Source organism: Numida meleagris, chromosome 27, assembly GCF_002078875.1.
Source record: "Numida meleagris isolate 19003 breed g44 Domestic line chromosome 27, NumMel1.0, whole genome shotgun sequence".
NCBI lineage: Eukaryota > Metazoa > Chordata > Aves > Galliformes > Numididae > Numida > Numida meleagris.
The window spans coordinates 1379325-1401978 of NC_034435.1; the positions used below are offsets into that span (position 1 = coordinate 1379325).

General features: G+C 56.9%; 2 protein-coding genes across 3 annotated transcripts; one reads left to right on the forward strand and one right to left on the reverse strand.

Annotated features, from left to right (window-relative positions):
• PIAS4 (protein inhibitor of activated STAT 4) lies at positions 244 to 13121 on the reverse strand. 2 transcript variants are annotated; one of them, XM_021378627.1, is made up of 11 exons: positions 12999 to 13121; positions 10220 to 10658; positions 6600 to 6684; positions 5737 to 5778; positions 5294 to 5384; positions 4882 to 5010; positions 4695 to 4800; positions 2798 to 2871; positions 2459 to 2619; positions 736 to 866; positions 244 to 618 (listed from the first exon to the last, which is right to left on the reverse strand). In XM_021378627.1, exons 1-11 carry the CDS (start codon positions 13023 to 13025, stop codon positions 413 to 415), a joined length of 1491 nt encoding a protein of 496 aa, XP_021234302.1. In that variant the 5' UTR covers positions 13026 to 13121; the 3' UTR covers positions 244 to 412. The 2 variants fall into 2 exon arrangements, with proteins under 2 accessions (XP_021234302.1, XP_021234304.1); XM_021378629.1 differs by having other exon boundaries at positions 12880 to 13018.
• EEF2 (eukaryotic translation elongation factor 2) lies at positions 14853 to 22589 on the forward strand. The gene is made up of 15 exons (XM_021378626.1): positions 14853 to 15050; positions 15697 to 15911; positions 16617 to 16798; positions 16885 to 17096; positions 17849 to 18027; positions 18233 to 18338; positions 18638 to 18751; positions 18947 to 19085; positions 19512 to 19707; positions 19910 to 20168; positions 20499 to 20606; positions 20844 to 21197; positions 21405 to 21587; positions 21668 to 21800; positions 22103 to 22589. The coding sequence occupies exons 1-15, from the start codon at positions 15048 to 15050 to the stop codon at positions 22294 to 22296; spliced, it is 2577 nt and encodes an 858-aa protein (XP_021234301.1). The 5' UTR covers positions 14853 to 15047; the 3' UTR covers positions 22297 to 22589.

Here is a 22654-nt window from a genome sequence, read left to right on the forward strand (position 1 = left end):
CCTCCCCACGTGTCCGGCAAAACTCGAGCTACTCAGGAATGGTTAATTAACACGACGACCAGGATGCACACGGCTGTGGAGATGAGCGGGGCCGTGCTGGGGTGGGGGGGGGAGCAGCAGAGCGGGAGCTGCGGCCCCAGCCGTGGGTTAAGACACTTTCCTCGCTTCAGAGTCCGGTTCGGGGTCGGGCCTGGACTTGGGGTGGTTTTTCCAACCAAGCAGCAGCTCTCAGTGGTCGTGGGGTTTTTGTTTGTTTGTTTTTTCTCTTGCTTTAATGGTTAATTTCGGAATAGGAAAGTCAGAGATCGGGGAGGATGGGAGACGAGGCGGGAGACGACGCTCTCCCCCCCTCCAGTTTAAGCACCAGAGTATTCAAGTCTGTCCGTTGCGAGATCCAGAGCTGCCTCGGCAGTCAGCAGGCAGAAACTAAACCCTTCTCGTAGGAGCAGCGCCGTTTTGGTTGGGGTCCCTCATCGTCGTCATCTTCCTCCTCTTCCTCCTCCTCCTCCTCCTCCGACGATGAGCTGTCCAGTGTTAAATCCACCACATCAGCGGCGGCTTTGCCGTTCTCTCCGTTACCGTTGGGGGTGGGCAACAGCCCGTTCACATCCGAAGAACCTGAAAGGGGTGGGGGGAGAGAAGGCTCGTTAAGGCCCCTACTAATTAACGCGCGGCTCGGGGGATGGCGGGAGGGTGCAGTTTGGGATCTGCAGATCCGCAGCCCCGGGGACTCACCCAGCACCAGGATGGGGCACTGCGGGCTGCAGCTGCGCTCCTTCTCCGCTCGGATGGGGCACCAGGAACCGTCCGCCAGGAACTCGATCTCATCCGCGTCCTCGCACTCGCTCAGAATCTTGGACAGGAGCCTGGGAGGGAGGGAAGGTTCCCGATGGCACCCGGGGGGGGGGGAGCAGGTGACCACCCAGCACCGACAGCGTCCCCGTTTGGAGCCGTGAACCCGCAGCTTCGTTACGTGCAATTAGAAAAGGCTCTCACCTCTTCACGCAGCTCCTCGGCAGAGCCCACCGACCCCAGCCCCCGCGAGGCCCTGCCCGAGCAGCCACGCTGCATCACGCTGCCCGCTCCCCCAGGACAACAGCGATCCCACGCGCGCTGCTCCGCTGCCCGTCCCCAAACCGAAGGCGTTCGGCAGCAGGAGGAGCACGCTCAGCCCCACACGTGACCCCCAGCGTCAGCACGCAGCTCCACGGCCAGTCCTGCCGCCCAGGCCCCGGTCACCAACGCTGAGGCACCTTCAGACCACGCACGGAGCCCCAGCCCCGGGGTGGGAGCAGCACCTACAGACACAGCGGCTGCTGGCACAGCCATGGGCACAGCCCCGTGCCCGCCCGCACCGTGTGCCATCCCCCGGCCCCACGGTGATGCCGCACTAGAGACCAAGTCCAGGGCTGTGTGATCCCAGCCCTCAGATCAGCAGGGGCCGTGCCCACCGCGCTGCTTTGGCTCCTTCCCCCGCGCTCAGCCAGGAGCCAGGCTGGCCGTGCCGCTCTGCTGCGTGCTGCTCACTGCAGCTGCCGAGCGCTGCAGGCCCCGCTGCCAGCTCCGCCACCAGGAGGGGGAGAGCTGCTGCCGCAGAGCAGCGCTGGGCACACCACGGCCCGGCCGAGCCCTCAGCCCCGCTTCTGGCTGCAGCACGGGAGCAGCACCGGGCAGGAGCACCCAGCTCGCTGCGCTTCACAAAGAGCTCTTTGGTAGAAAGCAAGCAAACAACTCCGGTGCAGAGGGACGGGAAGCGCCGCTCCCGCACGGACCGAGGGCCGGGCCATGGCAGAGCAGCCGATCTGAAACCACCTCTGCCAGATTCACAGCCAGACAGCTCCCGCCGGGGCTCGGCGCACGCGTTCCTTGCCTCGCTCTCACCCCCACGTGCTTTGCAATCTGCCTGCTCCAATTCCCCGCCATGCTTCCGCGGCACCGCGCCGCAAACCAGAGACAACGACCCTGCTGCAAACACCGCACTGCACCTCTGCCTCGCAGCACTGCACACTGAGGGGTGCTCTCCTTAGGAGCCAGCAGGGATCCTCCCCGCTGGGTTTGCAGTGAGGCAAGCATTGCCCGCGGGCTGCCGAGCAGCTCACACCGGCAAAGAAGAGGAAGATGGTTCCTACCCAAAATCACCTTATCGTGTGCTTATAAAGTGGGTTTATTCCGTGCAGCGTGACATCTGTCAACCAAGGCGGCCAATTGCGCGGGTTCAGCAGAGTGAGGCAGGAAACGCTCGGTTCCCGTAACGCTATAGCGCAATCCTAAAATCAAGAAGGGCAGACCAACAAACCTTGCTCTAGGACACCAACGCAAACACGTCAGGGCATCGTGCGGGAGCAGAACGCGCTTCCAGCGTTGTTCCGAGGCGGGCTCCGGAAGGGCAGAGCCAAAAGCAAGACGCTTCACCCAGCAGAGAACGAACAGGGCCGAGGACCGAAGCGCGGGCACTCACCCGTCGATTATCAGCTGGTCGTAGGGCGCGGGCTTGTCGCACACGGGACACATCCACGTCGGCTTCTTCTCATTCATCTGAAGGTAGAAGACGGCGTCGAAGCACTGCAGGTGTGCACAGGTCTCGGCCCGGCACGGCACAGACAGCCGCATCTTCACCAGCTGCGGGAGCAGGGGCAGCATCAGCAGCAGCACCCAGCCCACGCCCAGCACCGCGCTCCCCCCCCGGCACGACAGCCCCGCTGCACACAGCAAGGAGCACACACTGCCAGCACGGGCCCGGCAGGAGGACCTGGGTTTGTGGACAAAACCACAGCCAGGAGGTGCTGCAGAGACTCACCGGGCAGATGAGAGACACGCGAACGCCCGTGGTAGCGATTTCACTGTCTGGGTCCAGGCGGAGCTTCTCTTTTACTGCAGTAAGAGCAAAGGGCAACAACATTAGCAGGAGCAAACTTAAACCTGGAGACGACCCGCAGGGTGAGGAGCTCCCAGCAGCCCTCGGCAGCACACGAGTCACTCTCACACAGGGACCAGCTGTCTGCTGGGGACAGGGGACACAGGGAGAACGCCGCAGTGCCCCAGCAGCCACGTGCATCCCGCAGAGCTCAGAGGATGCTTGGCAGCACGCAGGCTGCAGGCCGGCTGGAGCATCTATTAGGCAGGCAGGAAGCTTTTTCTTGCAGCCCCCAGCCTCAGGGCTGCCTCCCTTTCCAGCAGCCTGGCCTTCCCAGCCAGCAGGAGCTGACTGTCACTGTCCGCCTTCAGAGGAGGGCAGGCACCTGTGTCCCCGTGTTGGCATGGAGCAAGAGGGCAGATAGAGAGACAGACATCCGGAAAGAAGCCCGTTTAGCTAATGACTTATCTGGTCATCAGCACAAGCAGGATGGATTTTGTTCCAAGATGGGTGGCAGGAGGACGGGCCGCACCGCATCCTTCCAACCCCTGAAATTCTGAGGAAGATCCCACACGTGAGCAAACACGGGATGCAGCCCGGCCAGCAGGGAGCCAGGCACCTTCGCTTTGCCATCAATGAGCAGGGTGCAGTGCATCTCAGAGCTCCTGGGCTGCTACCCTGCAGTTCACACGCTGGCCAGCTCAGGAAGGGGAGCAGATGTGCAAGTCCCAGGCAGGAAGGTCTGCCCCAAGGTGCAGCATCAACCCGAGGTTAAACCACGCACCTCCTGAAGAGCAGCTGCTGCTGACAGCGCTGAATGACAAGGCCTGCAGCATTTCCATCACCCCACTTCTCTGGAGCATATCACTCAGTCATCCTGACCTTCCTGGATCACACCAAGAGCTCTCCAGCCTCTCCATGAGGCTACGTGCAGCTCTGCAACACACAGCCCCAGTCAGAGCGCGACCCCCCCCAGGAGATGAGATTCGGTGCCGCTCTGGTGTTAGGAGACATTCCATCCAAGCTTCATTTTCACAAAGCTCTGCTGTTTTCTTCTTGTCAGAGCTTTCTCCGTGACCATCAGCCTCCAAGCTATCTTCAGGACGACGCTTCTTGCAGCTGGTAAGAGCTGTGCATGCTCTGAGCAGCGCGGTTTAAAGACTGCCGTGATCCAGTGTTGGGTCTGTCCAGTAACAACAAGCAACTGGAATCCTCCAGGCTCCCAGAAGCTGCAAATCAGATTCTGCCTTGAAAAGTTGATTTCCCTTCACATTTCCGTGATGTTCTGCACGTGCCTCATACCACAGTGATTCACCTGAGAGGCCCAGGACGAACATCTCTCGGGATCACCTCTTCTCTGAAGCTCTCAGCGCATGTGAAAGCTGTGCTGGTGAAACCCTCTGCCAGCACCGGGATTCCCAGGCTGTGGAGGGCAGAAGAACGCTTCCACCCGGATCCCTCACCCCAGAAATCCCCTTTGGGTTCAGTGTGGGTCAGGGCTGAGGTGCTGCAGTCACATCCCTCAGCTCAATGTGATCAGAAGAAGGCACGAAGCCACTCGCACCAGAATGGGGCTGACCCCCGGCAGCGCTCACAACGTGATCTGGAGACAAATCCTAAACCCCACCGAGTGACTCAGAGCTTCTGCACAAGGATCTGGGGGCAATTTCACGCGACTAACGAACGTCTTCCCGAGCCTGTTTGGATAATAGGTGTTTTTATAGAACTGGAGGGAAGCAATGGCACAGAACTCGGCTCTCACACGGCCCTAGCAGCCTGGCTGCCAGGAACGCCCAGCAGGGGGGCACGCAGCGAGCCCCCCCCCAGCACCAATACTCACCGAGCGCTTTGCAGAGCTCTGGATGCTTGATCCCAATGGTTTTCAACCTCTGCAGCAGCTCCGCTGAGGTCATCTGCCGCACTAAGTACAGCCCCACGGAATAGCTCTAAGGAGAGGGGGGAGGGGAAGGGCTGAGCAAGGGGCTCCCCTGTGCAGCCCCACGTGCCCCCCCCCCCCCAGCACGTACCTTCCCGTAGTTCCCCCAGGTGACGGTGATGCGATTGGTGGCCGCAGACAAATACATGAGATGGGTGAGGTTGATGGGACGGCAGGGCCTCTTGGGTTCCACCCCGGGTTTGTTTGACGGATAGTAGCCCTAGGGAGGAAAGATTTGTGTGCTGTTTGCAGGCTGAAGATGCTGCTGGGGGAAGGAACACCCGCACGTCAGCTTCAGCACCTTGTAACCCAGCCAGAGTTTTCAAGGAAGGAGCTGACAGACCTAGCACGAAGCAAAAAGGATCGGGTCCTTGCAAGAACACTTTTATTAACAGCTAACCCATCCCAAATTTCAACTAATCACTTCTACGCTCTGGTTTCTTGCGTGCATTCACCAGAAGAAACCATCACTGGCACAAGCCCTCCCGGCCGGGCTGGCTTACCGGCACGGAGCAGTAACTGTGGTTCACTTTCACGGCGATGTTCGGGGGGTACTGATCCTCCTGGGGAGAACTAGTGTCTGTGTAACAGATCCTGCAAAGAAACCACACATCTAGAACGCCCATCCTGCTTTGCTGGTCAAAGCTCTACCCACCAACCAGCAGCCAAGCGTCACCCCCCAAGCCCACGCTCCTTCCTCTGCCCAAACCAGGGCCAGGATCTCTGCAGTTCAGATCCTGGGTCCACACTGGCAGCAAAATCAGACCTGCTGCTGTTTGCTGCTGACTCGGGTGGCACAGTAGGAAGGTGGCACAAAGCTTGAGACACTTGCGTGATGCCAGCAGCCAGCTTGCCCTAACTTTTGCAGCGATGAACACCACGTGCAACGCGTTGCCCTCCTCCCCCCTCAGCACCTCACGTTAAATCCAGCCGCGCTCAGACGTACCTGAGCACCACCTGAACCGACTTCACGCCGGGCTGCAACTCCCTGGCAAAGCAAGAAGCAGAAATTTACATAAAGAAAAACTCAAATCAGCTGCCACATTTGCCAGACGCAAAGGTTAGAGGATGGTAAGTTGTTTTTTTTTTTTAAATCAATCTTTAAATAATTACTTCCCAGGGTTTTATCTGAATGGCTCAGCTCACTCTGCAGCCCTGCACGCTTTTGTTTCATGGTGTGCAGCCTCTCTGTGGGTTTTCAAGGCTGCACCAGGCATTTTTTCCTGCTGTGTGTCAGCACTTAGACCCAACCTGAAACCCAGTTCCTCTATCTGACCGTGTTCCTTCAAGACTCCTTGCTTATTCAGCTCAGTATTTTTGTTGTAGGGCTGGGGGGGATGGAAGCTCCTGGCTGGGAGCTGAGCTCACGTGGTGCCTCTGGATCCAGGTGGGGACAGCAGGGCACTGCCACAGCGGTGCAGGAAGATGGGCTGATCCTCACAGACACTCCCTGAAGCCTCTGCTGCAAAACTACTGCATTTAATGTGTGACTGATGGTGAAAGCCTTCTTCATATACTTGGATTTGTGAGAAAAGGGCATTAAGGATCAGCCACGGTACAAGCATCACCCTCAGATGTCTGCGCTGCATCGTTTCCCTTCTGTTAAGTCATCAAGCAGCTTCCCCTGCACTGCTTCTGACCTGGGAGCAAGCACACAGCAGCCCAGAGAGCTCAGGTCACCAACAATCCCACACTGCTGCTCTCTGCCTTCGTCCTCAAACAGCCCGTGCTTCGTGCAGGGGAGGGAAGTGGCACAGAGCAATCACCCAGCTGCAACCTCTCCAACTAAGAGCACCCAGGGAGGAGTACCTGGAGTTTCGGATCAGCTCCACTTGCCTCGGCGTCAATGCAAAAATGCACGGGCTTTCCTGAAGCTTCTCGTTGTTCTGTGGAACTGGAAAGGAAAGAAGAAACCCTTCAGTTGGATGGCAGCTCCTCTGACACTGCTCAGCTCACCGTCCTGAGCCGCGCCGATGGCTGAGCCTTGCTGGCCTCCACCAGAGCTCCAGCCACCGCGCATTGCCGCAGCGAGACCACGCACCACGCTCTGCTAACGACACCAGCACGGCCCACACCCGAAGAACAAAACCCAGCGGGGCATGCCACCAGATCTCCACGTGCCCTGGAAGCGTAAAACCACGGGGCTGATTCTGGAGAAGGGAGGAACCACCAACAAATGAACTTAGAATGAGAAGCAGCAGCACAGGAACAGCTCCAAGAGACGGCACGTCCGCGCAATGCTCAGCCCAGGAGACAGCGTTAATTGCCCTTCTCTCTGTCCCTCATTTTAAGATCAAATGCCTTGAGTCTGGTTAAAATTAAGCCTGAGATGTGGGAACTCGAGGCTGAGCTCCTCAGGTTGAATGCCAATGTGCTACAGTTTGCTGTTGGTGCACGTCTGCAACTGCACTCACAGGGTAACGCGCGGAGCAGGAAGCAACACAGCAGCTGGCTTCCTTCTTGTGTCTCCTCTAACACCTCAGTACTGCTGGTTTATTCAAAGGCAGTACACCTGGATGTGGAAAGAGGTGCATTTCTGCCTGGGAATAAAAAAGAGATGAAGGAAAGAGAAAAGCTCAGCAGCTCTCAGATCCTGATGGATGCAGGATGGGCGGTTTCGCTGCTTGCATCTATTGCCCTTCCCTAATTCAGCTTCAGAAAGACAAAAAGGGCGTTCAGGAATAAATAATGCAGGCATGAAGATGTCCTTATAGACACATGGAACCGTGGTTTCCATCTAAACGCCTCCAGAGCAGCGAGCAAAGCACTTCCCAAGGACTGCATCCCTCCATGCTTCCTAACAAAGACAAACAAGAAGTCATTTCAGTATCACTGCTCCATAACTCTCTCCTGCTACGGCTTCACCTGCATCAAGAGCAGCTGGAGGGAACACAACGAGCCCATAGACACAGCTGCTACCTGCCTGCCCCTCGCTGCCCACAGCCACCAGCACTGGGTGCTGCAGGGAAAAGGCACGAGAGGACATTCCCCAGGAGAGCCCCTCCGAGACAGAGCTGAGCAGGGACCCCATTTCCCTTCCGAACTCGGATCCCAGAGGTGAGCTCCCCCTGCAGCAGGTGTGCTCCCAGGGTGCCTCGGCCGCTATTGGATCTTTGCTGAGCGGCCAGGAATAAAAAGCAGAGGCTTTTAAAGCTGCATTTCTCCAGGTAACCGATTCCATCCTTTCTCCGGGACAGATGCTGCTGCATTGCAACTCTATGCCTGGGCTTGTACGGCTGCTGCTGCTGCGATCGATTGGTTCCAACAGCTGACAACAGCAGGAAATTGATTTTTAAGACAGAGCTCGAGCAGCAACCTTCAGAACGAGCCAAGGCACGAAGCTCCTAAACCCAGGAGGACTCTGCAAACCATCCTCAGGAACCCAACCCCACGAGCAACATGAGATCGCCGGAAGCTGCCTGTGGTTACTGAAGGTGAGGAAGGAGCTGGTGCGCAATGGACCTCAGCCGTTTGCTGTGAGCTGAAGTCTGCAGGTGTAAGAGTGATGTGGAATGCATTCGCCCGCAGACCAAGCTCAGCATCACCCACCTCACCGTCAGCCTCAAGCTGAGCACCTCCAAGGGGCAAGAGAGCTTTTGGTGAATAAACATGCTTCCAGTCCAAGTCAGGAACATACAAGTTACGCTTCCTTCACTCCCACCGTGGCTGCAAAGCCTCCTGCAGCCCAGGGAAGGGTGCTGCTCCCACAGCAGCCAGGTGTTTTCCTCCAGACAAAGCTCTTCCAGGCACTCACTCCCACGCCACAGGCTGGGGCTGACCCACAGCTTACACTCAGCACAGAGCTGGGATGATGGAGGCTGAACAGCTGCTCGGTACCCGACCGCTCGGCTCCCACCCCAAGGGTTACTCAGGAAATGCTCTCATCAAAAGGGAAATCAGTCAAACTGGCTCTAGGGAGCACACTGACCCGGGGGAGGCATCAGCTAACACAGAGGTGTGATACTGCACTTAATGAGACTTCACTTCTCACTCGATAGAGCGAATGTGATGTCAACTTTTAATAAAGATCTATTAATCACGGTAAGTATATCCCTGCTCTTCTCCTGTCCCTAGGTGGTTCCACTTCTTTACCATTCTTTTTCTTCAGAATCTCGCATTTCTGACTAACAGATGCCATCCCACGTTCAGGGCTGAATTAAGCTGTCCCCCAGGCAGCGCTGAGAACAACGCTTCAGCTTTACAGTCACCTGCTCACTATCTAAAGTCACAGCACAAACATAGGATACCTCCCCCAAAAAGGTGAAAATTACATCAAGTCTGATGAATTTGTATTTAAAGAAGGAAAAAACCCACCAATGTGGGTGGTTGAACAGGTTTCAGGCCTGCTTCCCAGTAACAGAACCAGGGTGAACAGGAGGAGTCGGGCAGCACTACATGTGAAGGGGAATAAACACCTGGTGAGAATTATCAGGGGAGACAACCAAGAAGGACACGTGTGAGGGGAACCCAAACCAGCTCGTGAGGCAGAAAAAGGAAAAGTCTGATTAAAAAAAAAAGCAGAAAGCTGCAACTCTGAAGTTATGGGAGACACGCAGGCACACCTCGCACCTCTGCGTTTCCAACACAACCCAACACGCACCGTGTGCTGTATCCTCATGACAGGGTCTCAGAAATGTTTTGCAAAGGGAGATCAGCTCCCTGAGCCCCAGGTTCACCCAGCAGTGAGGCCTGAAGAACTCCCCTCTCTTTAGGAGAGGCTGAGGGGAAGCAGAGCACAAGGACAGCGTACTCACTGCAGCACAGCCTCCCTAACCCCCGGGACAGCGCTCTGCTCAGAACCGAAATGACACCAAATCAAAGCAGCCTCCCACCCCCACGGCAGGAGAAAGAACTTCCTGCAGCTCCCCAACTTCCCTGGTTGCTCCTCAAGATGCAGCACCGCATGCAAGGCCAAATCAATAGGGCAGAAATGGCACCAGACGTGCTCCTTCAGCCACGTGGGGCTCCAGGTCGGGTGTGCTGAGCGCTGAGAAATAACATCAGCGTGGAGCACGGCAGAACTGGACCTGCTCAGCTCGGGGGCAGCACCAACACAAGGAGTTTCAGGGACAGACTGACACCTTACAGACAGGGAAGAGAGACAGTGGTGCATTGTGAAGGGTAAGAAAGCTACAGCCAGCAGGACAGGCTTGCAAGTTACACCTCCATGCAACTGCGCTCTTGTTCTACGGGAAGGGAGGGAAATAAAATGATAAATATTCTTCTGTACGCTTCAAGCATCAGGGAGGGAAAAAAAAAAGGGAGAAAGGGGACATCCACCACCGCGTGCATCGCTCTCTCCCTCACAGAGCCCTGAAAATCCCGTTTTCAATCCCTTGAAAACCAATCCTCCTGCCACTCACACCTATTTCACCTCTCTCTTCCGGACCGAGCCCGGCCGACACGCCGCAGCGCACGGGAAAACTCACTGAGCTCCGTGGGCTTCAGCAGCTCATCCAGGGTGGTGTAGAAGGGGAGCTTCACCAGGCGGACTTCGGGCTTCACAGCTTTGGGGGGCAACCTGCCCAGTCCGTTCAGGTACTTCCCGTACAGCGCGGGATAGTCAATGTTGGGGGTGGAGATAGAAGTCCGAGCAACGGCGGCGCTCCCGCGGTCGTAGGAGGAATGGATGGGGAGCGCCTCGGGGGAGCGGTGCGGCTGCGGCTGAGGCTGAGCGGCCTCGGAGCTCTTCTTGGCATAGCGGGTCTCGTAGAGCTCCTTGATCTTCTTGAAAACCTCGGGGCTGCAGTCAAATTGGACCAGCTGCAGTGCTCTGGTGACTAGTTCGTGTTTAAGTCCGCTTTTACTCCTGCCAACAAAACCCAGCAACATCTGAAGATCTGAGACTCGGAAACTCATCACCATGTTCTAGGGGGATAAAAAAATTAAAGATGTTCTTACAGTGATACGAAGGCAAAGCGTCAGTTCTTACTGTTCTCTACGACTCGGAACCCACCGACCCACCCGGATCAGAGAAACACAGCAGTCACCAAACGAGCCCAGAAAAACAATTTGTGATAAATATTGAGCAACCCTTCTGATGGAAGCAATGGAGGCTGCAGAGGAGAAAGCTGAAACACGCATCACGCTGCCCTGCAAGGTGTCTGTGCAGCTTACAGCACGAACACCGTGCAGGGGCTGAAAGCATCCGAACTTCCCATGTATCTCTGGGTACCTGAAGCGTTCAAAGTGCAAGAAAAAGGAAGAAAACAGGCACCAACTGGAAAGCAGATGACACTGAAGGCTGAACTGGGGCTCCCAGCCCTTCAGTGCACCTATGTGCTGTTTCTACGGGTAAAACAAACCCTCTAGAACTCTTCTTATAGGTGCAGAACCTTAAAAAAAACCACAACAGCGTGTATATTTTCAGCCATGGGAAGAGAAGACTGAAGAGAGCAGTGCGTTCCCATGAGAACAATGCCTGCAAACTGCAGCCGGGGGCTTTGCCAAGCACTCCCCCACACTCAGTGCCAGCACCAGCGCCGCTGCTGGGGATGTCAGCGCTTTGATAAGCGGTGAAAACCATCTCTGCCCTCACAAATGCACTCTCCCGCTGCTGTGGGATCTCAGGAGGCCTGCAGCCATCAGCAGGTTCAAAGAAAGTTCTGTTATAAGGCAACTCCCCAGCAGGCTAGGAGCTAGAAATGGTCTCTGCTGAAAGCAGCGGTGTATTCAGATGGATACTGGGCTTCTCTTGCATGGCAAGAAGGGCCATCAAGGTCACAAAGCACATTTTTGTGAAATGACCCACACGTATCCCCTCAACATCTGACCTAGTTTGTGGAAAACACAGGAATTCAAGAACTCAGCCATCCCACAGCAAAGAGCAGCAGCAGAGATACAGCAGCTCTCCATTCTCCCCAAAGAAGAGGGAAAGAAGGCAGACAGCTTGCAAGATGAGAGAAGGATGCTTATGTGCTACAACAACACACGAGGTGCGGATCCACACTGCTGCTTTGCGAGGCACCACCTGTGTGACCCTGGAGGGATTTAGTTCGTGCCTCAGGACAGTACAAAATGGAAAGTGTGTAGTCTTCGCTGGGGCACTTCAAGGATAAATGGCACATGGTGCAAAGATAAACACGCCAGGGCCACCACGCTCCCCACAGGAGCACAGCAGCGCTCCTGCACTCACTGCTCCTACAGCACCACTCACTTGGCACTTTTGGTGCAGAAGCAACAGTCTTCTACAGCTCACACTTACGTTCAGGATCTGTATTGCTGCAGAGCAAGTTTCATAAAAAAAAAAAAAAACAAACCAAAAAAAACCAAAACAACGTGTTTCATTGAGGATTGGAGCTGCATAAAGCGCCGAGATCCTTTAGCACTGAGGTCAGCTCCTCCCTGCGAGGCAGCCTGGGTCCGAGCATCAGCTGCACTCCAGCACTAGGTCGGGAGGCAGCACACCTCCTCCAGAGGAGTTCTGGGCTCACAGCAATTAAGGGAGCCCGAACAGCTGGCAGAGGGGAACCACGAGGCCTCTTCAAATGTATTCCTGCGGCCAGCCAGGCACATCCCTGCCCGTTAGCCGATCCCACAGGCGCCAGCCCCTTTCCTTCTGTTGAAGCCCCTTGGCTGCACTGAGACACAGCTGGGCCGAGCCAACCCCACACCCACAGGGACCCCACTGCGGGGGGGACCCCACTGGTCGGAGCCCCCCGGGAACAAATTGCTGTAGCCACGGGGCTCGGAGCACCGCACAAACCCTCTGTGAGTGCCCCACGCTGTGGGGGAAGCTCTGGGCCCCTCCCCTACACTGGGGGGACTCAGGTGGGCCTCCCCCCTCCCCCATCAGTGGGAGATACCCCCAGCACCTCCCAGTGCCCCCACCCAGCGACACCTGCCCCTTGGGGGGTGGTGGGGGGGAGGGGAGGGCCGTGCAGCCTCTCCCTCTGACAGGAGATGGAGAAGGGGAAGCCCCAGCGCTAATAAGCCTCTGGGAACGGCTCCAGAAGAAGCGAGGGTCGCGGCGAGGCCAAAGGACCCGCAGGGGCCGAGCCCCGGGGTGAGGCGGCCCTGAGGTAAAGCGGGAGAACGAGTCGGGGGGGGCGGGGGGGGGGGTCCCGGGGTGCCGCCCCCCAGCTCTCACCCGCAGAACCGAGCCGCACGCCGCCGGCTCCGCGCCGGGAGGAGCCGTCGTAGCCCCCTCGTCCCTCTCCCGCCCGGCCCGGCCCCGCTGAGGCGCTGGCACCGCCGCCGCTCACTCACTTTCGCCTCCACCAGCTCTGCCGCCATCTTGGCCTCCAGCGTCCACCGCGCCGGGAGCCGCCGCCGGGTCACGTGACGCCTGGCGGGGAGGGGAGGGGCGCGCGGGAGACGCGCGCCGCCCAATCCGCGCGCGCGCTCCTCTCCTCAGCGGCCACGGCCGCACCGCGCAGGCGCGACAGCGCCCCCCCGCCCCGCGCCGCCTTCCGCGGGCCTTAAAGGGACCGCGCCCGAGAAATGGGAGGGAGAGGCGGCTCTGAGGGTGAAGGTTTGCGGGGAGGCGGGGCTGGGTCCGGAGCGAGCAAATGACAGCGCAGTGCGGTGCAGCGCTGCCCAGGCCCCCCTAGGGGTGGTGGCTGGTGCCCCTAAAATGGCCCCAGGCCCACACAAGCGGGTACTGGCCTACCCCTACCCCTGGGCTCGGGCCTGCACTGAGGCCCGGTGTGGGGGGGGCAGGGGAAGAGGTGTTTCCTTGGCTCTGCTCCTGACAGGCTTCGTTTGGACCTATGCGGCCTTTGCAGCCTATTCGTGTGTGCTAGGTGTATTGGCTGCTGTTGGAAGCAGTGGTGTGCTGCCCGGTGAGGGAATAAGGCTTTTAGCATGTGTTTCTTTTTCTTGGAAGAGCCCTGAGGTGGAGGAACAGTGGATCCGATCGCTTGGGTTTTGCCAGGAGGTGTTTTTGGAGAGCTGAGAGCTGGAGGGAAGAGGGTAAAAACAAGACGTTGATCTTGCAGACGTGTCCCAGATGCACAGCAGTGTCCTCACTGGGCTGACAGCTGCAGAGAGAGCTACGAGGAGGGAATGTGAGTGGTTGGACACAATGGAGCTGCTCCTCCTGCAGGTGAAGCACGTCTGGGCTGTGACAGCTCCTCGTGCACTGATGGCAGTGGTGTTACACAACACAGACAGCCCCTGACAGTGCCATGCTCTTGGAGAACGCAGATTTTTCCAGCGCTTTCTTTCTCCTCGACATCAGCCCCATAAGCTAATTAAGTAAAAGGATAATTAGCGGGTTTCCTAGGCAGGCCAATGTGTTAATCACGCTGCCCAGTGCTCTCTGGCAAAAGCCAGCATTGGTGCTAGAAATCAAACGGCTGCTATGGCAACGCCAACAGCTGATAACTCACACTGTCACAGGGAGGGAGCAGACACCGCTTCCCCAAGGTCTCTGGTGTGCCCCACTGCTGTCACCCTGGGAGGGGGCTGGGAGACAGCGTGGTGTGGGTCTGGGAGAGCTCTGTTACACTGCAGCTGATGGAAGTGGAGCAATGGTGTCCTGTGATGCTGAGGAGGAGGAAATAGCAGTAAAGCACTTGTGTAGCAGAGATGAAGAGCGATGTTCTTCTGTGCCCCGGTTTGGATCCCCTTTTTGCTCGTCCATGATTGGCTCCTGGGGCAGGAGCTGCACCACGCAGTGCCTCGGGCTCCCGGGTTCGGGCTGCAGCGCTGGGCTGGAAGGAACCCTCCCGAAACCCCGGGCTGCTCCGTGGCCCGGTGCGCCTCGGGCACCTCCCCGCCCGCAGGGGGCGCTGGAACACAGTGTTCCCTCATCAGTGCCGGCCGACTGGCGCATGCGCAGCTGGCCCGGGTGACGCCGTGAGGGGCGGGGTTTGCCCACGCCCGGCACGGTCCCACTGCGGACAAGGCCGCGCCCCGCGGTTCCCGGCACAACGCTCCTGGCAGAGGTGGAGGCGCTCTCGTGGCCGTGGAGAGCTCCCCGGCCGCATTCTCGGGGTCACCCCCGCGGTGGCTGCCTTGTTTCCGCTGCCGGTTCTGAGCGCGGACTGCGTGGAGCCCGGCTTCGGCCCTTGGCGGACCTCACCGCACGACCATAGAGCTGCCGGCACCGGGTGCTAGAGAGGCACATCCGCGCACGCGTACAGCGCCCCCGACGCGCAGGCTCCTCCCCCCGGCCGGCGCTGCCCTATAAAAGGAGGGCCGTTGACGTCAGCGTTCTCTTCCGCCCGCTCTGCGCTCGCCAGCGAGACAGGGCCGCCGCCGCCGCCATTGCTGTACCCCCCCGCCCCGGAGAATCCACCTCCATCCGCCACCATGGTGAGGCCCCGCGTCTCGCCGCCTCTCGGGGGAAACTGAGCGGGTCCCGCACGGACTGTGTGGGTGGGGATGTCCGCTCCGGGAGGAGCGGGGGGGGCCCCGCGGCGGGGCAGGGCCTGGCACTGCGGCCTGGTCCGCTGTGAGGGGAGAGGGGTGGGGCCGGGGCCTGGCGCGGCGGTGGGGCCTCGTTAACCCGGAGCTCCGCGGCAGCCCCGTAGGGCCCTTTTTCCCCGCGAGGGGAGCGGCGGCGGTGATGTGGCGTAGCGGTGGGGGCCGGGCGGCCACCGGAGCGCTTACGTAACGCTGCGGCCCCGCGAGGCTCCGCGCCGTCACCCGCAGTCTCCGTGCGGGGTTCCCCCCGAAGGGGGGGGGGGGGTGAGGGTTTAGGGCGTTCTAGAGCAAAGGAAGCGCTGTCAGTGCTGCAGTGCTTAAGGACGCAGAGCTGGCTGCTGCACTGCAGCCCCGGCCTCGCTGCTCGTTATCCGCAGCGCCCTCGCTGTTCTTCCAGCTGGGTGCTGTGCGGAGCTGGCTGCGCAAACAGAACGAACCTCGGCGAGGCTGAACTTGACAGTGCCACGTATGAAGAAATGGAGCTTTTTGTCTTATATGCCACGTCTTCCTTTTCTCCCTTCTTTTTTTCTTCAAGGTGAACTTCACAGTAGACCAGATACGGGCCATCATGGACAAAAAGGCCAACATCAGAAACATGTCCGTGATTGCCCATGTCGATCATGGCAAGTCAACCCTGACTGATTCTCTGGTATGCAAAGCTGGTATCATCGCCTCTGCCCGCGCGGGGGAGACCCGTTTCACTGACACAAGAAAGGATGAGCAGGAACGGTGTATCACCATCAAATCAACGTGAGTGCTCTTCCTTTGGGTGCCCTAACCTTCCCAGAGCGTGGTCTGACCTCGGGAGTGCTTTGAATCTTACCCTAGTTTCACCTTGAGAAGAAGACAACATCAGGCTGTCTCTTGTCTCATTTAAAAGCGTACTTTTTTTTTTCCTTGTGAGGGTTGCTTGAGTGAAAGAGCAAGTATTGATTGTCCTGTGGTGAGTCATAGAGTGCTAATTGGATGGCCACTGGAAAGAAACGCGCTCCTGCAGCGTGACTTTTGGCCTCTTGTTTTGGCACTAGCGCTGTTTAATGGGGCTGGTGTCTGGGAGTCCCATAGCATGGAGATTAGTAGGGAGCTGTCCTCCTTGGGAGCATTGCTGGCCACAGACCGGGCTGCTGGAGGACACCTGAGGAAAAGGGATCAGTGAGGCCTGGCAGGAAAAGTGGAAACGCTCAGCTGAGAGAAGGTGCATCCTCTTTGGCACCTCGAGTTGTCAGAAGAGGTTATGATTTCAGGGAAGCATGAAAAACATGGGGTTTTGTGGCTGCTCCTGAGCATCTTCCCCACCTCCCTCTCAGGAACATGCTTCAGGAAATTCTTAGGGCCAGGTATAGCTGTCTGGGAATGAATAATAAAGGATAAATAGATGTTTTGAACTGTATTTGTGTCAAAGTGCCGGGGAGGGGTAATGAGTGAGTCATATTAACAGCTCTTCTCTTATTTCAGAGCTATTTCTCTGTTTTACGAGCTGTCTGAAAATGATCTGGCATTCATCAAACAGACCAAGGATGGTTCTGGTTTCTTGATCAACCTGATCGATTCTCCTGGGCACGTGGATTTCTCTTCAGAGGTCACTGCTGCTCTTCGTGTCACTGATGGTGCTCTGGTTGTTGTCGACTGCGTCTCTGGTAAGGTTTTCTGCAGCCACGTGTAACAGGAGCCTGTTTTGGGGAGATGTGAAGGTGAGGAGAACTAAATCTCCTGTGTTTGACAGGTGTGTGCGTGCAGACAGAAACTGTGCTGCGTCAGGCCATTGCTGAGAGGATCAAGCCTGTCCTGATGATGAACAAGATGGATCGAGCGCTGCTGGAGCTGCAGCTGGATCCTGAGGAGCTGTACCAGACCTTCCAGCGGATTGTGGAGAACGTGAACGTCATCATCTCCACGTACGGAGAAGGAGAAAGCGGCCCAATGGGAAATATCATGGTAAGGGAACGGCTGTGAGCGCTGCTGTGAAGATGAGCCCCTTCAGCAGGAGGGAGCAGCTGTGGTTTGTTAGCAGTGCTTTCTCCCTTCCAAGGGAGGAGTGAGTCGGGTTACTGAAGGCACCCACACTACTCAGACCTGCACTGGTTTGGGGTTCTTGCTAGCTTTTTTTCAGAATCTTTTGTTAGTATGAGCCTTGAGCCAATAAAGAGTATAAACACAAGTGTCTTCTGTGTAGTAAGGGTGTCCTCTTGGTAGGACTCTTCTTGCTCACCTGTCGTAGGGGGTGCACGGCCGGGGCTGCCTTCAGAAGCTGGAGGGCTCTTGGTGTTGTTGGTCGCTTTGCTCCCTGCTGAACTCGTGAGCTGTATGTAGGGTGTTGAGCTGCAGGGTCTGAGGAAACCTTCATGCTTTGTTCCTGTTAAGGAACAAACAGATTGTAGACTTGCTGCTCATGATTCCTTGTAAGGTTTACAGTCTGACTTGCAGACAGATCTAAGCAGATATTTGGCAGGATGAAGTGAAGAAAACTGATCTAATTCTGGGTTACAGAGCTAAAATGGGGTGTGTGGGCCAGGCAGTCCCTATGGACAAATGGTGACTGTCACAGAAATGCTCAGTGCTTCTGTAGCTCTGAAGCCCCATCTTCATGCTGCTGATGGAGGCACGCTGTGTGTGTGGGGTGTCCCTGCTGACTGCTGTAGCCCTCCACAGCTGTTCCTCTGTAACTCCCCCGTCCTCTTCCCTTTCAGATTGATCCTGTGCTTGGTACAGTTGGCTTTGGTTCTGGCCTGCACGGCTGGGCTTTCACTTTGAAACAGTTTGCTGAAATGTATGTTGCAAAGTTTGCTGCCAAGGGTGATGCCCAGATGAATCCATCTGAGCGTGCCAAGAAAGTAGAAGACATGATGAAGAAGCTGTGGGGAGACAGGTGAGTGACTGTGGCTGCTGGTTCTAATTCCAGACCAGCTCTGTGTGCCTGTAGCCTGACAGTGTAGACATTCTGTCTCAGTGACTTGATCCTTGTGCTAGCTTTTTCTCTCTTCTGAGCTAATCAGGGTAAAAAAAACCAAACAAACCACACTTCTGCAGCTAAGCTGGACGTTGATATTTGTTTGGCTTATTTTTTTCTCCAGATACTTTGATCCTGCTACCGGCAAGTTCAGCAAATCCGCTACTGGCCCTGATGGAAAGAAACTGCCTAGGACCTTCTGCCAGCTCATCCTCGATCCCATCTTCAAGGTGTGTTCCTTGCTGATGCCCTCAGCTCTTTTGTTCTGCTGCAGTGCATGATGATGGAAAATTTCTTCACTTTGACCTGACATGTTTGATTGAAGAAATTTGAGTATCTGACACGAGCCCAGCTCGTTGTTCTGTGCAGCAGGGGAGCTGGTAGATGCTGGGAAGGCAAGTACGTGTCTTAAGAGTCCATGTGGATTCAGCTGGCGATGGGCACGAACACGGGTTCTCCTTAGAGATGTGTGTGCTGCTGCTTCAAACTGGGTCACGGGAGGCATTCCTAACTGCTGCTCCTCTTGTAGGTTTTTGATGCAATCATGACATTCAAGAAAGAGGAGGCAGCTAAACTGATTGAGAAACTGGACATCAAGCTTGACAGCGAGGATAAGGACAAGGAGGGCAAACCCCTGCTGAAGGTGAGATTGGTCCGAATCCTCTATGAGAAGAGATGAGAAGTTGGGCTGATCCAACTGTATGTACTTGCTCTGCAGCTGCAAGCCCTGCTTGGGTAGGAAGGTGCTGCTGGTAACTTAGAGGGGAGCGAGAAAGGCAAGGCTGACTGCTGGGCTCGGGGCTGTCTGCCTGGCTCTCACCCTCTGGTCTCTGCTCAGGCTGTGATGAGGCGGTGGCTGCCTGCCGGAGATGCCCTGCTCCAGATGATCACCATTCACCTGCCTTCTCCTGTCACAGCCCAGAAGTACCGCTGTGAGCTGCTCTATGAGGGGCCCCCTGATGATGAGGCTGCCATAGGTACGCGAGGCTGCTGCTTTGCCACCAGGGATCTCTGCACAGAAGTGTTTAGTGGTCTGAAATGCCTGGAACTGTCTTGTTCTCGAAAGTCCACGGCTTAGTAGCTTTTGTAATTCTTGAGCCTGTAGCTTTTCTAGTATGGATCAAACAGGCTTACCAGCGAGCACTTGACTCGGGAGTGCTGAGCTTGCTAAGTAACTGGAGAGTAGCCAGGGCGTATGCTGGAGGCTCAGGCTGAGCCTGTATTCATTTAAAAGATCTTTGGCAATGTGATCTTCCTGTCTGCTTGGGCTGGCCAGCTGTCTGGACAAGAGGGAGCTGGGGGGGCACTGCTGGGCACAGGTCTGGTAATTGGGGTGGGGGAAGCAGGTGGGTCTGGTGAGTACCAGAAGTAGTCCTCAATGAAATTGGTTTCCTTCTTCTCAGGTATTAAGAACTGTGATCCCAAAGGCCCCCTGATGATGTACATTTCTAAAATGGTGCCAACCTCCGACAAGGGACGTTTCTATGCTTTTGGACGTGTTTTCTCTGGTCTCGTATCAACTGGCTTGAAAGTCAGAATCATGGGACCAAACTACACACCCGGCAAGAAGGAGGATCTGTACCTGAAGCCAATCCAAAGGTCAGTCCTGGCTGGGAGGAGGACGATGACAGCTGTCATTCCCATTGGTGGCTCTAGCACTGTCTTGGGTCTGTCCTTGTCCTCGAGGCTGGGTGTGATGTTCGGCTGTTGCTCTCTAGTCTGCTCCCGCAGCTCTAGGATGCCACCTTGCAGGACCTCACCTTCCAAACCTGAATGCTGAAACAGCCTTCTCTTCCTGCAGGACCATCCTCATGATGGGCCGCTATGTTGAACCCATTGAGGACGTGCCTTGTGGAAACATTGTCGGTCTGGTTGGCGTTGACCAGTTCCTCGTGAAGACTGGAACCATCACCACCTTCGAGCACGCTCACAACATGCGGGTCATGAAGTTCAGCGTCAGCCCTGTCGTGCGTGTGGCCGTGGAAGCCAAGAACCCCGCAGACCTGCCCAAGCTGGTGGAGGGGCTGAAGCGCCTTGCCAAGTCTGACCCTATGGTGCAGGTGAATGCGCAGGAAATCCCGGTCCTGCTCCCCCTCAGGAGTCGCACGCTGCCATGCCTTTAGCTGTGATTGTACCAGGAATGCTGGCAGAAGTGGCTTGAGCTGGTTATTACTTCCAGCCCTACCAGAGTGCGGAGGAGTAGAGCGTTCCACCTTGGGGCTCGTGCTGACTCATCCCCAGATCAGCAGAAAGAGATTCTAAAACAGTTTCTATGAGTCAAAGCGAAAAATCAGAGACCATCCGGCAAATGCTGGTGTTTCATGTGCAAGGACTTTCATTGCATTGCAGCTGGAAGTCTCACACGCTGTATTAATGTTTTTTTTTTTCAGTGTATCATCGAGGAGTCCGGAGAGCACATCATTGCTGGTGCAGGGGAGCTGCACTTGGAAATCTGCCTGAAGGATCTGGAGGAGGACCACGCTTGCATTCCCATCAAGGTACAGCTGCTGCGTGCAGCCTGGTGGGCTGAGGGGCCGTGGAGCAGTGGGGTTTGCCTGATGGCACTAACACAACCTAAACGTGGGGGGCTGCTGCTGAACCTGTAGCAGTAACAGCTCCGTGCTGGCAGCTTTCCACCTCAGCGCTGCTGCTGGTGAGCTCTGGCCGGATACCTGCGGAGCTGTGGTTTGTTGGTGGCTTACTGCTCTTCTCTGCTGTGCTGTTGGTCGCTGCAGAAATCCGATCCTGTTGTGTCTTACCGTGAGACGGTCAGCGAGGAATCCAATGTGATGTGCCTTTCCAAGTCCCCCAACAAACACAACAGGCTGTACATGAAGGCCCGGCCCTTCCCGGATGGGTTGGCTGAAGACATCGACAAGGGCGAGGTCTCCGCTCGCCAGGAGTTGAAGCAGCGAGCTCGCTACCTGGCCGAGAAGTACGAGTGGGACGTCACCGAAGCCAGGAAGATCTGGTGCTTTGGTCCTGATGGCACCGGGCCCAACATCCTGACCGACATCACCAAGGGAGTGCAATACCTGAACGAGATCAAGGACAGCGTGGTGGCTGGCTTCCAGTGGGCGACCAAGGAGGTAGGGGCGGTGTGTGGGAGCCGGGCTGAGGGAGAGCTCTGTCAGGGAGCAGTGCCTTTGCAGGCATGAGCTTGGGAGCTGGTGTTGAGAGGACGCTGGTAGATGGACCCAGTGCTGTCTGCAGCCATAGCACAGAGATAGGAGGAGTGGAATTACCACCTGGCAGGCGGCACTGGGGCCCGGGGACAGCACGCTTTGCTTTCCTAGGGCGTCCTGTGCGAGGAGAACATGCGCGGTGTTCGCTTCGATGTGCACGATGTGACCCTGCACGCCGACGCCATCCACCGTGGGGGTGGGCAGATCATTCCCACCGCCAGGAGATGCCTGTATGCCTGCGTGCTCACCGCCCAGCCCAGGCTCATGGAGCCCATCTACCTTGTGGAAATCCAGGTAAGGAAAACCTGCTTTGCCTGCCTGAGGAAAACGACGGTGGGCGGTTTGCAGCCCTGACTGACACCTCTGTCCTGCAGTGCCCGGAGCAGGTGGTCGGTGGCATCTACGGCGTGCTGAACAGGAAGCGGGGCCACGTCTTTGAGGAGTCCCAGGTGGCTGGCACCCCCATGTTTGTGGTCAAGGCCTACCTGCCTGTCAATGAGTCCTTTGGTAAGTGCGCGGCGCTCCCAGCCCTGCCCTGCTGTGGTTTGGTGGCAGCTGCTGGCAGCTCATGCAGCTCAGGAAGGAGGCCTTTTGTGTGCAGTGATTTAAGGCCTGGAGGTAAAGCGGGGTGTGGGCAGCTCACCATGGCTGTACATGGGGGTGCAGTGGTGGAGGGAAGGCTGTAGGTGCCCCGAGGGCCTGAGGCTCGGCAGGAAGTTGTGCTGGCAAGCTGGTGGACCCCACATCTGCTAGGCTGCAGCCGAGGTCCCCGTGTTCCCCTTGCGATTCACCTCTGCTCTTCCCTCCAGGTTTCACAGCCGACCTGAGGTCCAACACGGGCGGCCAGGCCTTCCCCCAGTGCGTGTTCGACCACTGGCAGATCCTGCCCGGGGACCCCTTCGACAGCAACAACCGGCCCTGCCAGGTGGTGGCCGAGACCCGCAAACGCAAGGGGCTGAAGGAGGGCATCCCTGCCCTGGACAACTTCCTGGACAAGTTGTAAGGGCCGTGGAGCCCAGCATGGCTGTCCCTGGTGTTGGACTCCCACAAACTAACTCGCGTAACAGCGGCGGGCAAATGGTGTAGACTGCAGTGACCATCTCTTTGCATTGTACTTAATCAGTTTCATAGCGATTGGAGACTTTTAAGAGGGGGGAAAAAAAAAGAGGAAAAAAAACAAAACACGAAACAAAAAAGCATTGATATTCAGCCTTATAGGTTTCTGTGTTGCACATGACTCATCTGGGGCCCTACTCGGTGCCATTGTAACTAAAGCATTTCCACTCGACGCAACTAGAGTTGCCTGATTCCGTATTTATTTGACTTGAGCTGAGGAGCGTCTCTGCTTTGTTTTGCTTGGG